The following is a 13,802-nucleotide window of genomic DNA, read 5'->3' on the forward strand; positions in this document are numbered from 1 at the left end:
GTAGCGGATGGCGGGTGGTAGCGGGTAGGTGGCGGTGGTGGTGATGGCGGGTGGGTGGTAAGTGGTAGCGAGTGGGTGGTGGTGGTGGTGGTGGTGGGTGGTCAGTGGTGGTGGCAGGTGGGTGGCGGATGGGTGGTGGCTGGTGGTAGCGGGTGGGTGACAGGTGGCTGGTGGTGGTGGGTGGCTGGTGGTGACAGGTGGTGGATGGTGGTGGCAGGTGGGTGGTGAGTGATGGTGACAAGTAGGTGGTGGGTGGTGGTGGCGGGCGGTGGATAGTAGTGGCGGGTGGTAGTGGGTGGTGGGTGGTGGTGGTGGTGGTGGTGGTGAAGGGTGGGTGGTGGTGGTGAAGGGTGGGTGGTGGTGGTGGTAGTGGTGGTGGTGGTGAAGGGTGGGTGGTGGCGGCGAGTAGATGACAGGTGGGTGGTGGTGGTCGTGGTGGTGAGGGGCGGGTGGTGGTGGCGAGTGGGTGGTGGGTGGTGAGTGGTGGTGGGTGGTGGTGGTGGAAGACGGTGGTGGAAATGGTAGCGGGTGGTGGCTAGTGTTGAGTGGTAAAAAAAAAAAAACTCAAAACTCAAAACTCAAAACGGAAACATATTTTTTGTGTTTTCATTTTTTGGCCAAATTTATAAATTGAGACCACTGATTTATAAATCAAAAATTTTACCAAACAAGTTTTTATTTGAGTTTTTTAAATTTTTATAAATATAAACTGAAAACTGAAAACATAAGTATTACCAAACGACACCTAAGCGATTTTTGGCGTGATTCTTGGTCCGATTTTGAGGCGTCAACACCGGCGATAAACAATTTTCGGCGAGGGGAGGGAGGGTTTGCCGACTGTGCTATGAGCTGTTTTGGCTCTTCTTTTTTTTTCGGTTTAGATTTGATCTTTCTCTCTCCTCCTGCGATTTGGGCATATTTTCGACGCCTTTTAATGGTTATTCCGATCCGACGACCCAGAGGTTTGTTTCGACGTGGGTATTCCTTGTTACGGTGTGTTAGTCCTGATCTGGGTGTTAGTTGTGTTTGCTTGGTTGTATTGGCTTGTTTTCGTTATTTGTGTTTGGGGTGTGTGTCGGTTTCGTGCGTTTTTCTTTTGTCGTAATGGTTGGATTCATTGATGTTGAAGAAAGGTTTCTTCCTTACATCTAAGTCGGTCGTCAGACGCTCATCAAAAGAAGATAAAGGTAAAGGTATAGTCATGGAATGGGAGGTCTTACAGGCTAAGACCAAAGGTTCTTTGTCTTCTGATATGTTCAAATTCTTGGATCCTCTGAACATTGCTTTGATCAAGGATTCTCTTGACGATGACTTTTTGTTTGATCGGGATTCTGTTATGACCCAATTTAAAAATTCCATGGGTTTCGATGAAACGGACTATAAGATTGACTCTCTCCCAATGACGTGCCATGATTTGCCTGAGCCTTCACATGTTGGTGTTGGTTTTAGTCCGGGTGGTTCTTCTAAGATGTCGCCCTGCTCTACTAATTACGATAGTGGGTTTGGTGGAGGCACTAGTAACTTGTCTGTTGAGGTTTGTGCTAATGAATACAGAAGGCACCAAGGTTCGTTGAGGGGTGATAAATTTGCAACAGAGGCCAAGTGAAGGCCTAAAGTGCATCTTGGCAAGAACTGTCTCCTCATTGATCGAAAGTTGCGTCAAAATTTGTAAATTGGTGGCTCATTTCAATTTTTACACCGACAAAGTTTGTCAGTTGTTGATATCCAGCTTCAAAGGCATATAATTTCCAATAAGCAAATTGATGAGGAGGAGATTCCTACGAGTGTAGTGTCGCCTTTAACACATCCTTTATTTATTCCTATCGTCGATTCTTACTTTTTGTCATCCCCACTTCCTCAAGTTGATTGCGACGACTTGTCACCACCGAACCCGGAAACATCGTTGTTTCTTGATCCTAATCCTAATTCCGTTATGGTTTTTTGTGCAGAAGGTCGTAAAAGAATCCATGTGCCTCAACAGAGTAACTCAAGGTCCATTGTAACCATCTCTACCCCAGATGCTGGAGGCGTTAGGAAAAGCGGGGCTTTAAGAAAGCGCAACTCAAGATCTAGCCAACCATCATTTGCTTATGCATATGGTAAGCGTAAGAGAGAATATTGGATTAAAGATTACTACAACAATCCCAGTCTCTTTCGACTGCAACGGCATCGTGTATTTTGTTCCCAGAGTTTGGGTGATGGTTAGAAGTCTGTTTGTGGGGCTTGGTTTTTCTGTATTTGTCCTAACTTTGCTGTGTTTGTTTGCTTATGGTTGTTTGTTGGTACTAATTGTATGGTTTCTTTGTTTCTAATATATAATGATGATTTACTTGTCCTCAAAAAAAAAAAAAAAAAAAAAAAGCTAGAAAATTATATTTGTCATTTATTATCGATTTTTTTAGATACGATAAATCTTATATATACATACAGCTCCTCGAATAACAACCTCCTTTGACAATTAATTTTTGTACAAGAATTAATTGTTTGATAAGGGGTTCTTCGATGCTTTATATTCTTTTTCTTCTTTTTATTAGGAGGACATAGCCCCCTTCTTTGTTCTTGCCTTTTCTCTTAGTTTTGACATCATTATTTGTACTAAAAAGAGTAGATGGCTGTGTCGCAGTTGCTGCATTGCTCACTTGACTTCCTTCCATCAGTTATTGTCTTTGTCAATGGTATCATCTATCTAATGATTAGCTCGCTTATATGTTGAGTACAAGTACTATTATAGAATAACAACCCGAATACGCGTACCTATTTAGTTAAAGAAAAATGCTTCATACCACTAATTCAACACCACTAAATAGACCACTAATGACGTGGCGCCGATGTGGAAAGACTGTTGCTAACTCTTGCTCTTTTCTCTCTCTTTCTCATTGATTTCAAATTATAAATTCATTTTTATTTCAGACATTCATTTTTAGACTCTCTCTCTCTCTATTCGGTCATTCCTTCTCTTCTCTCTCTCTTTCTCTCTCGACGAGCTCCCTGATGAGCGCAGCTCTCTAACCCCAGTGATGATTGAGTCTTTCTCCGACCGAGCCTACCTCAATCCTTAGTCATGACGATCGACAGACTGTTTTTTTCGTTTCTCACGACGACGATGATTGAGTCACTCACGGTGACTGAGTCTCTCTCATTCTTCCAACCGGACTCTCTGTCTTTTCTCGACAAATCTGTCTTCTCAACAGGTCAGTTTTCTCTCTCTCTCTCTCTCTCTCTCTCTATATATATATATATATATATGCGGTGATTTTGATTTTGATTTGTTGAGATTTTTGTGACTTTGATTTTGATTTGATCTGTTTAGGAGGATTTTGATTTTGATTTCGATTTGCCCAAATTTGACATTGGATTAGCTACAGTGGTGGGCGCTGTGATTGATGAAACTAGGATTTATGAGGTTTCGACATTGAAGGTGACTGCTCTGAGGTTCCAGCATTAAAGATTGATGTGAATGGTTGAGTTCAATGAATAAATGAATGATATTGTCTCTATTCCATTTGAATCTATTACTAATTTACAAGGACTTAATCAATTCGATGTGAATAAAACAAGAAACCATTTGTTGTTGAATTGTTTTGGCAAATTGTTCAGGTAATATTATCTTTTCCCGAGTTGTTTTGTCAAAGGATAAACTATTTCATGTTGAAGCAACCTATTGTCTTATATGCATTTTTGCATTATGTAGAAATCCTATCTTGTTATATCTGATGCAATGAAGCATAGAAAAAAGAATAAGAGAAAACTCTGTCATTTTTTAAATAGTGAAAATAAACACGTTTGCATCATTGTTCTCAGCTTGAGAAAATTTGTCTTCTAGTTTTTATTGCTCGAAATAATTTTAAACACATGCACTTATCTGCATCCAGTTAATATTTAAGATTAATTTCTTCAAACGTGAATTTTAAAGACTAGACTTCCAAAAGAACATTCTCCATTAAACACCTAATTAATCATTTCATAAGAATCTGAGATATTAACCTCGAGTTAGTTCAAACACTATTAACCCATGCGTTACTGGCATGATGTCGTCGAGTGGACAAAAATCAATTATGAATGAATAAAACATGACTATTGCACAATTAATGGGCCTATTATTAGTAATGGTGTTCACTTCTTCAAGCATTGAGATGTGAGTAGTACCAACATTAGCTACCACATGATATAACCTGTGAAGCCCCATTATTACGACCATGCAATCATTGATCCCCAATTCCTTGACATCTTTAGTTATTTTCTCCAATGCCAAGACTTCACCAAAATTAATATCAAGAAGCATATCTTCCACTTGGTGGAGGCATATTATTCACCAAAAACATCTCATATTCTCATGAATGAAATTACAGGGATTCAAGTAATTTAGTTTGGCTTGATGCTCATTGTGGAAGTAGAGTTCAAAACTACAATTTATTCTTCCTAGTCTAATAATTTGGTATTTCTGGATTTATGAATGTGTGTCTCACTCCCTCCCTCTTTACACACAACCTTTGTTGTCTGTTGCCCATTTTTTTTTGTTTGCTAATAGTCCTTTACGACACATGCAGCATCGTTTTGTTCGCCATGTCTCGATTAACTACAATCTAACAAGGACGGGATCAAAATATAAATTGTTTGCTTCACAACAAACCAGGATGTAAGGCTCCCTATTTAGCCTTTCTTTTTGTTATTATCCATAATTTCTTTTGCTAGTTTACATAAAAATTCAGACTTATTGTTTACCTATATATAGCCTTTGTGTTTGTTAGTATAGATTGTATGTGCTTGTAAGTTTACATGAGACTGCAATTATTGGTTATTATCTACCTAGATAATAGCGACCCTTGGACTGTCTATTTGACTGATTTTTTAGGAGCCAAGCCTGAGGGTCTTTTATTCCTTATGTTTTCTGAGGACAGCGTTTCAGTCTGTTAATTGGGCTATGCGATCTTGACTTGATACCTGGAAGCACAACACCTGTCATCTTGACAAAAATAAATGAAAGAATTCAACAGTTGTTTCAATTGTTGTTTGAAGGATTTAATTCACTTAAAATACACTGCTTGAGATTTGGCTTCATATTTTTGTATATGTCAACTTCAAGTGTTAGCGGCAGTACCTCAGGTCAATTGACATATTGCAACCAAAATTGTCCTAAATGTCGAAAAAAGCAACTATTCGAATTTATGAGACAGAGCGAAACAAAAACAAGTTATTTTATTGTTGTCATGATTGCGGTGGTTTTATTGGATGGTGTTTGCCTACAAATTCACAATGTAGACATGAAGGACAAGTGCAAATAGACAATATGCCAACTGTCACCGAACAACTTCGAAGTATGGGCGAACAACTTTGATTTCAAAGAGAACAACTTCAATTTCAGAGTGCGCAGATGTAAAAATTACTGACAGACATAAATCGAAGTTGGTGTTGTATTTATGGGATCTTTTTCTTCCTTGTAATTGGTGTTGTATTAGTTATGAAGATGTAATATTTTATATGAAAGTTAGAAGTTGAAATAGATGATATGTATAAAGATTTATGACTTATGACAGTTATTTTTGAGAAGTATGAAGATGTAATCTGTTATCTGTTTGTCTGTTTGAAGAATGGTTGAACACAGATTGTTGTCTGTTTGTTGGTTTGAAGAATGATTGAACATAGGTTGTTATCTGTTTGTTTGTTTGAAGGATGACTGAACATAGGTTGTTATCTGTTTGTCTGCTTGAAGAATGATTGAACACAGGTTGTTAACATAGATTGTTAACATTTTATTTTGAAGACAGATTTTCAACACAGATTTTTGAACACAAATTTTGAAGACAGATTTTTCAACACATATTTTGAAGACAGATTTTTGGACACAGGTTTTCCAACACAGATTTTGAAGATAGATTTCTCGACACAAGTTTTGAACATAGATTTTTGAACATTGATTTCTGAACAGATATTTTGAACACAGCTTTTTTAACACAAATTTTCAACACAGATTTTTGAACACATTGACGACAAATTTCTGGACACATATTTTTGAACACAGATTCTTTGAAATTAGATTTGTAACATATTTTTATCATATTTTCAACAAAAATAAACCAACACACACCACTCTAACTCCAAGTCTAATCCTGCAACATAAAACATTCCCAAAAAAGACCAATCCCTCCATATCTATATAGAGCTAGACAACAAATATAACAACAAAGCAATATCAAACTTCTATAAATCTCATAAATTATGCTCCATCAAGTAACAAAGAAAGATGCATTAAATTACTTCCACCACAAAATAAACTCCAAGTCAAGTCACATAAAATGCATTAAAATTACAAATTTCCAACTAACGAAAACAAAACTTATTTTGGTTCATTGGTACATTGAAGTCAACAAAAGAAGATAGTACGGCTCCATAAATTTGATTCGTAGCACTCATGGATTGTTTAGTTCGCATTATGTCAATAACTCCCGATGTGCCTCCAATACATTCCGATGGGGTAAGAGATGTGTCGACTCCATAAATCTGGGTTGGAACAGTCTTTAAACTTTGTCTTCTCATAATGTCCATACTTCCCAGTGTGCCTCCAATCGCATTTACCATTTCTCCCTATTCAATTACAATGACATGAAAAAAACAGTTTAATATATATTATTCAAAAATAAAATAAATTGATCGATGTAAATCCATATTATATACACGTACCGGCACATACATACTATTTTGCATGCCAACCATATAAGGTTAAAGCTCTCTACGTGCACTAGGTTGAGGTTCAGATTGAGCTTTAGCTCCAAGCACCTTAGTACCCTATATTAACCAAGATGAATGTGTAGAGATATATGATAAGTTCAATAGAGAAAAATAATACAGTATTGAAAAATAAATAGAGAATACCATGAAATTTACCTTTGATTTGTTATGTTTTGTTTTGTTTGCTTTTAACCGATTGACTATTTGATTTACTTTGGCGACCTTTTGTTTCGTAACTGGACGACCTTTTCGGTGAGCAACCAAAGGACTAAGCAACTTTGTATTACTGATTGCTTTTCTATTAATGCTCCCAATTGGGAATGATGGTACATTACTAGTAATAGGTGGCACATTACTAGTAGAAGCTAGTACATTACTCCCATCACCCTCATCATCTTTCATCACTCTTGCCTTGATTTCATCCAATCCATGATCGATAATTTTGATTTTGTCTTCAGAGTTCCTAGCTACTTGTACAATGCCAATCAATTTTTTGTTCATCTTACCATAGACCTTTGCATTAAAATCATCCCTAAATCTAGTGTATGTGGTTTTGATGCATGTGTACCCTCTATCCAAATCTTTTCTCCATCGTGGTAGAATGAATTTATTTGGAACCTCATTAATGCATCTTGCAATGAGCACAACGAGTGAGTGAGCACACATGATGCCCCTAAATTGAAACAACTAACACATACATTGAACATCAAATTCTGTCGAATTATAATACACAATAAAGTCCACATGCTTCATCTTTTCAAAAACTACCACGGCTTCCTTCATAAAATATGTGCAAATTGAACCCTTCTCTTTCACAAGACACGACAGACAATAAACTAGTCTTTTCATCTCTGTTTGTACTTCTTTGAATTTTGCATTGGTGTAGGCATCTTGAAATTGCTTCTCAAAACCATACACAGTTAGGCAATCAAACACTTTGTGTCGGGACTTGAAGTCAGCTTTCTTCTCTCTCTCTCCCTTACTTCTCAAGGCATTTTCATATTGTTCAACAAATTGCTTTAATGTAGTCTTCGGGCTGACATATCCATCAAAAAAGAAATTCATGCTCTCACTTCGTTGTGTAGTTGACATACCAGCCTAAAAAATGTCTTTTACATAGACATGAATCCATCGATGTCGCTCATCATATAGTACCCCCAACCACTGATTCTCATAAAGATTAAATTCTGCAATCATCTCTTTCCATCACATCTCAAATTTATCTTTTGTGAAAGTATCATACACTACATTTTGCAAAGCCAACTGCATGGATTCATATTGAAAATAGCCTTCTAATTTCTTCGAAATTTTCTTCACTGTATTGCATAAACACCGTCGATGTCGAGTATTTGGGAAGATAATTTCTATAGTATTATATAGTTTTGTATTGATCAGTTATTATAGCTTTTGGAGAATGATCTGACATACAATTTAACCATGCTTTCAATAACCAAACAAATTTATCAGTGTCTTTACTGGATAACAACACACAACCAAGCAAAATCGACTGTCCATGGTGGTTAAGTCCTACAAACAGAGCAAATGACATATCATTTTTGTTAGTGAGATAAGTTGTGTCACATGAAACAACATCTCCAAATTCTTCATAAGCTGCCCGACTCATTGCATATGCCCAAAACAAGTTTCTAATGCGAAAGTCAGTATCAACATCAATCATATAATAGAAACTCGAATTTTGTGTCTGCATTCTCAAAAAATATTTTTGAAGTGTATCGGCATCTCCTTCTCTAACCCTCAATCTTCTAGCTCTGTCAATGTAATTCTTTGCATCTCGCTCATCAAATGTTAATGACTCATAACCCCCAGCCTCAACAACTATTGACTTATAATTCCTAGACACCCCAATCCCTGCTTGATCATTAATTTCTAATCTTCTTTTCATAGGAGTAAGAATTTTCTTGTTCATCGCAAAATGATGCGAGTCGGTAGGAATCAAGTCATGGTTACGGTCAAGGTTAACTGTGGTTAACATAAATCTCCCATCCTTTTGTAAGGTTGTTCGTACCCTTGCTTGGAAATCAATTTTTGTGGACAGAGATGGCTTTAGAGGATTTATTTCTGATTTTTTGGTTCTCTTTCTTGATTAAGAACATTCAATCCCAAAATATCTTAATTCCCCATCATCGCCACAAACTTGTGTTTTATGAGCTATGGAATATCCAATATGTTTAGCATATTTGGCATAAAATGTGTACACTTCTTACCTTGAGCTAAAACACATACGCCTCTTAGGTTCCTCAACTTCTTCACTCTCATTTAATAAAGGATTCTCACCACTATTTGAATCAATCTCTATTTCTGCTCATTCAAAAATTACAATCCAATATTCATCAACCATTTATAGTTTCTTCATCAACAATGCAAGTCTAAAAAACGGAATCCATTTTGCTTTTGAAAAGCAATTTTTTTGGTATTAAAACACAGCTCTGGAGTACCCTTTCAATATTTTTTTTTCCTTCTAAAAATCAATTCATGATGATAGCTTTGGTATTGAAATTTGATTACAATTTCCAAACAACTCAAAATCTAAAAAACAAAAGGCAATTTGTCAACAACTATGGTAAAATAGAAAATAAAAGGGGGTTTCCTCAATGAAATTTCAAGAACTTCATATAACTCCAACAACTGTAACATAGAATTATATGGTTTTAGTAACAAAATTCATATTTCAGTATTCAAAGAGGGTACAGAAAAATAAAACTCATTAAAGAGAGATCTCCAGCCTCTAGCAAAAATAAATTGAATCCTCAAACCTCTTTTGATGGTTCTCTTCAATTAATTTATGTGAAGAAAAAAATATATAGGATAGAATTGTCATTTGATGGATCATTGAGATAAGACATGAAAAATCAAAAATTCTTTAACTAGTTATAAGAACATTGAAACAGAGAAAGACATAAAATAGAGAGACAAACTGACCTGGAGGAGAGTGGAAGTCCAAGTCGGAGGAAGATGCCAAACAGTGGAGGAGGGAGAAGATGGCGGACGGTGGAGGAGAGTGACGTCGGACGATAGACCTGCAGATTTAGAGTGAGAGAGGGAAGACGGAGGAGAGGGAGACAACGAACGTCGGACGGTGGAGGAGGAAGAAGACGCCAGATGGTGGAGGAGAGGGACAATGGAGGAGAGATCAGCTAGAATAGATCTTGAAAATGGAACATTAATCTCTGCTTTACATTTGAGCGGGATTTCTAATTTTTTTTTTTTTTACACAATGCCTGAAACACACACACTGTATATGCAAATATTCTTTATCTTGCCTTGTTGGCTGCCAACTCCTCAGTGGTGCTTTTAGAGCTTCCGATTTAGTGCTCTAAATCGGAACTGTTAGTTAAAAACCTGCAATCCCTTTTCCTCGGTCGAAGCTAACAGCTACTTCCACACGCGAATCGGCATGTTCGCAAATAAATAAAAATGTCTAAACTCCAACTTTAAGAATCCCTAACCCCCGGTTGGTGACCCTTGTATGCATTCATAAAATAGCTGTAGAAAAAACTATGCCTAGTAAGGTTTGTACTACCTTTCATTTATTGGGCATACAACTCCTAAAGTTTTTTCTTGCCATTTTAGAGAGAGGGAATGGTTGAGAGCACCATACAATGAGGGTGTTTGTTTGGATTTTTTTGAGCCAATTTATGGTTTCTGACTTTTGAAAAGTTATTTTGGACTGTTTAGTTAAACTTATTTCAAATAGTTTCTGATTCTAACAACTTATTTTAAGTCAAAAAAGCTAATTCTGAGAAGTTGCTTACCCCTTACTTCTGATTATCAGCTTCTATTGTGGACATGTTAATTTACGGTTATACTCTTAGATTTTTTTTATATTTTTATTTTTTTAAAAATAGAAAAAGACCAAAATAGACTATAGAATATTATTATTATTTTTTATGAGAAACGTAGACTAGTAGTGAATAACAAAAAATAAAAGTTAATTGAAAAAGTTACTTCACAGCTTATTTAACAAATACTACTCAGCAACTTAAAATTATAATTCAACAGTTACACCAAACAGATTAACAGCTTTTAACTAAAGTCATAATCTATAATCTGTTAAGTTAAAATCTATAATCTATTTTAACAGTTACACCAAACGAAGCCAATATTCAATAAATGGAAATATACTTTATCAAAATCAAAGAAAAAGGTTGTCTTGTTGCCAGATTATTAATTTGTTTGTTGAAAATAAATAAATAAATAAAAAGTTGTGAAAAAAGGTTCACATTAGGAATCACATGTTATGGTCTAACCACAGAATCAATGTGGTCCTAAGTTTAATTAGCTGCATTGATTAAGCTGTTTTGAATTAATGTATTACAATATTGCTGGCAAGGCCAATCTTCTTAATTAATTGATTTGAAAAGGAGAGAAGAGAAGAGAAGACAAGACGAGATGGAAAAAGAGTTGGTGCACAACAATAAAGAACAGTATGAACAAAATTTTCAAAAAATGCAGTAATAAAAGAATATCAAATATATTAGGGTTATTTACCTAAAAACTCTTAAACTATTGAAAAGTATCAGTTTGATCTCTTAAATTATAAAAGTGTATGAATGGACCCTTTAAATTATAAAAATGTACCAATTGGATCCTCTAATAGAAGTGGCCAAAGTGAAATACGTCAATAATTTAGGGGTCCATTTGTATGTTTTATAGTTTAAAGGGCAACGCTATACTTCTCAATAGTTTAGGAAATTTATTTGTATGTTTGTATAGTTCAAGGTGTCACAGTGATATGTTTTTAATAGTTTAGGAGTCCCCATATAAATAACCCAACATATTAACAATCTACACTAACACGAATTATTATTGAATTCCGTTGCATATCGTAAATAAAGATTTTGATATTTATCTGGTTTAGTGATATTCAATTGACAATATTTAATTCGATTATTGAGATCTTGAGTTTAACTCTTTTAATAATTAATGACTTTATATTTTATGATTATATATGTGACAAAAAAAATTACTGTAAATATCAATCCTAAGGAGCCCCATACCTCAAAGTTGGCAACAAAAGGAGGCGTATTATGTTACCAACTGCATGGTGCAATGAGAGCATAATGGGGACTTAAAAAACTTGCATATATTCTAGAATTAAAATTCTTAGAGATTTGACAATCAAATTACTCATAATATAACCCGGGATGGGTAGTATTGTGGTTAAGATTTGGGAATTAAGCCCTCAGGTCACAGGTTCAATTCCTTCCCTTAGGCCAATTTCTTGGGCGAAACACAGTTGGTTAGGAGGCTGGACCTCAAGTTGTCTAATCAACACTTGGTATAAGTTTAATGTTCCTCCGCAGTGCGTGTCTTGACTTAAACGGAGCTTATCTTGAGAGGTCGGGGTAAGTTCTCAAATTATAGTCTCTTCGCTCGGAACGGCTAATAGGACACTTTGGTGATCTCTGTAAGGGGCGCTACCTTGAGTTATCATGAAAAGATCATCCAAAAAAGTAAAAAAAAAAAAAAACCTTTAGTAAAAGAATAGTGATTGATTACTAAATATTCAATTTTATAGCTAAAAATACAACAACAGTTTTGGCGAATAAGAAATTTCGTCCCCAGAAAATGATTTCATTTTTAAAATCTTAATTTATTATAGTGCGTAAAAAATTTATGTATTTATAGCATTAGTAAGTAATCCTCAATTAAGATCAATTGGTACTGGTTAACCAACTTAAAACCAAGTAAGCATATATAGCCATAAACATCAACAGTTAAGGTAGAGATGTTTATGGCTCTTCAAAAAGTGACTTGATAGGTTGAGTTGAGTAGAGTCGTATCAAGAGTCGTATCAAAAACAAAAAAAGAAAAAAGAAAAAAAAGGGGAAAATGTTATACAACCTAAATAATTTATCAATTTTTTATTAAAATTTTTACATGAGTATGAGATTCACATAAATCTATATATATGTGGAACCTGCACTTATGTGAGAGTTTAGTAGAAAATTTGGTAGATTATTTGGGATTCTAATCGTAACTTTAGTTGTCAAATCGAGATTCGTATCATGAATTGAAATGACCTTATATCAAATTGTGAATCGAATCGAATCGAATCGAATCGTGATAGATTTAGCCACTTTTTATAAATTATTTTAAAACATATATTTACATATTTAGATGTTAAATATGTCTTATGAATATAAAATATTTAGACTTAAATTAATGAAAATATTATTTTGAATGATAATCATGTAATTTAATAGGTAAGAAGTTAACAAAGGTTCATATGTAAGATTACTATCTTACATTTTTTATTTTTTTATATATTTCTTATCAATCATTTTTAATAAAGATAATAATCAAATAGACAAACTATCAATTTTCAAAGTAATAATAATTAACAACGATATGGATCTGAATAATGCCATATGTACCAATTAATGTACTAACTAGTATACTAATAAAAAATGTGACATAATTTTAGAGGTTTTGAATATTTATAATTTGTATAATAGGCGGGGTCAGTAACAATAACATAACACTAGTTGGTACATTAGTGTATACATTAATTGGTGCATGTAGCACCACTAGATTGATATTTGTTCAATAAGTATACATATTTTTCTAAGTAACAATGAACAAATAATAAGAAAGAATTATTTAGAATATTTTATTTTAAAATCCAAAATAGTTTAAAAGGTATAACTGACCTCACATATGTAATATTCAATTTAATAAAATAGCAATAGATAATTCATAGCGCAAGTTTAATCTTAAATATCTTTAGAAGATATATTATGATTTTTTAAAGGGCAAAAATGAGAAGATATATTTAGAATATCTTTAATATTATGATTTTTTAAAGATATATTATGATTTTTTAAAGATATTTTAAATATCTTTAAAATATTTAGAATATTTTATTTTAAAATCCAAAATAGTTTAAAAGGTATAACTGACCTCACATATGTAATATTCAATTTAATAAAATAGCAATAAATAATTCATAGCGCAAGTTTAATCTTAAATATCTTTAGAAGATATATTATGATTTTTTAAAGGGCAAAAATGAGAAGAAATGTTAAAAATATGTTAGGTCGACTGAATCTGAT

At 34.4% G+C, this 13,802-nt stretch overlaps 1 protein-coding gene across 1 annotated transcript; it reads right to left on the bottom strand.

The window, feature by feature from the left end:
- Positions 1-6,717: 6,717 nt before the first annotated feature.
- LOC145805248 (protein FAR1-RELATED SEQUENCE 5-like) lies at positions 6,718-8,653 on the bottom strand. Its single transcript, XM_082900348.1, has 3 exons — positions 8,262-8,653; positions 6,940-7,399; positions 6,718-6,783 (listed from the first exon to the last, which is right to left on the bottom strand). Exons 1-3 carry the CDS (start codon positions 8,651-8,653, stop codon positions 6,718-6,720), a joined length of 918 nt encoding a protein of 305 aa, XP_082756474.1.
- Between the last annotated feature and the right edge of the window lie 5,149 nt (positions 8,654-13,802).

This window comes from Camellia sinensis, chromosome 13 (genome assembly GCF_055761805.1).
Source record: "Camellia sinensis isolate YWXY chromosome 13, ASM5576180v1, whole genome shotgun sequence".
NCBI classification, from domain to species: Eukaryota; Viridiplantae; Streptophyta; class Magnoliopsida; order Ericales; family Theaceae; genus Camellia; species Camellia sinensis.

What these genes read in the sequence shown, in the direction of transcription:
- LOC145805248 (XM_082900348.1), bottom strand. Translation starts at nt 8,653, where the DNA reads ATGAACAAGAAAATTCTTACTCCTATGAAAAGAAGATTAGAAATTAAT. An exon ending in AATGATATGTCATTTGCTCT is followed by an intron (nt 7,400 to 8,261) that starts GTTTGTAGGACT and finishes GTTTCAATTTAG; the next exon opens with GGGCATCATGTGTGCTCACT. An exon ending in CGAAACAAAAGGTCGCCAAA is followed by an intron (nt 6,784 to 6,939) that starts GTAAATCAAATA and finishes TGGTTAATATAG; the next exon opens with GGTACTAAGGTGCTTGGAGC.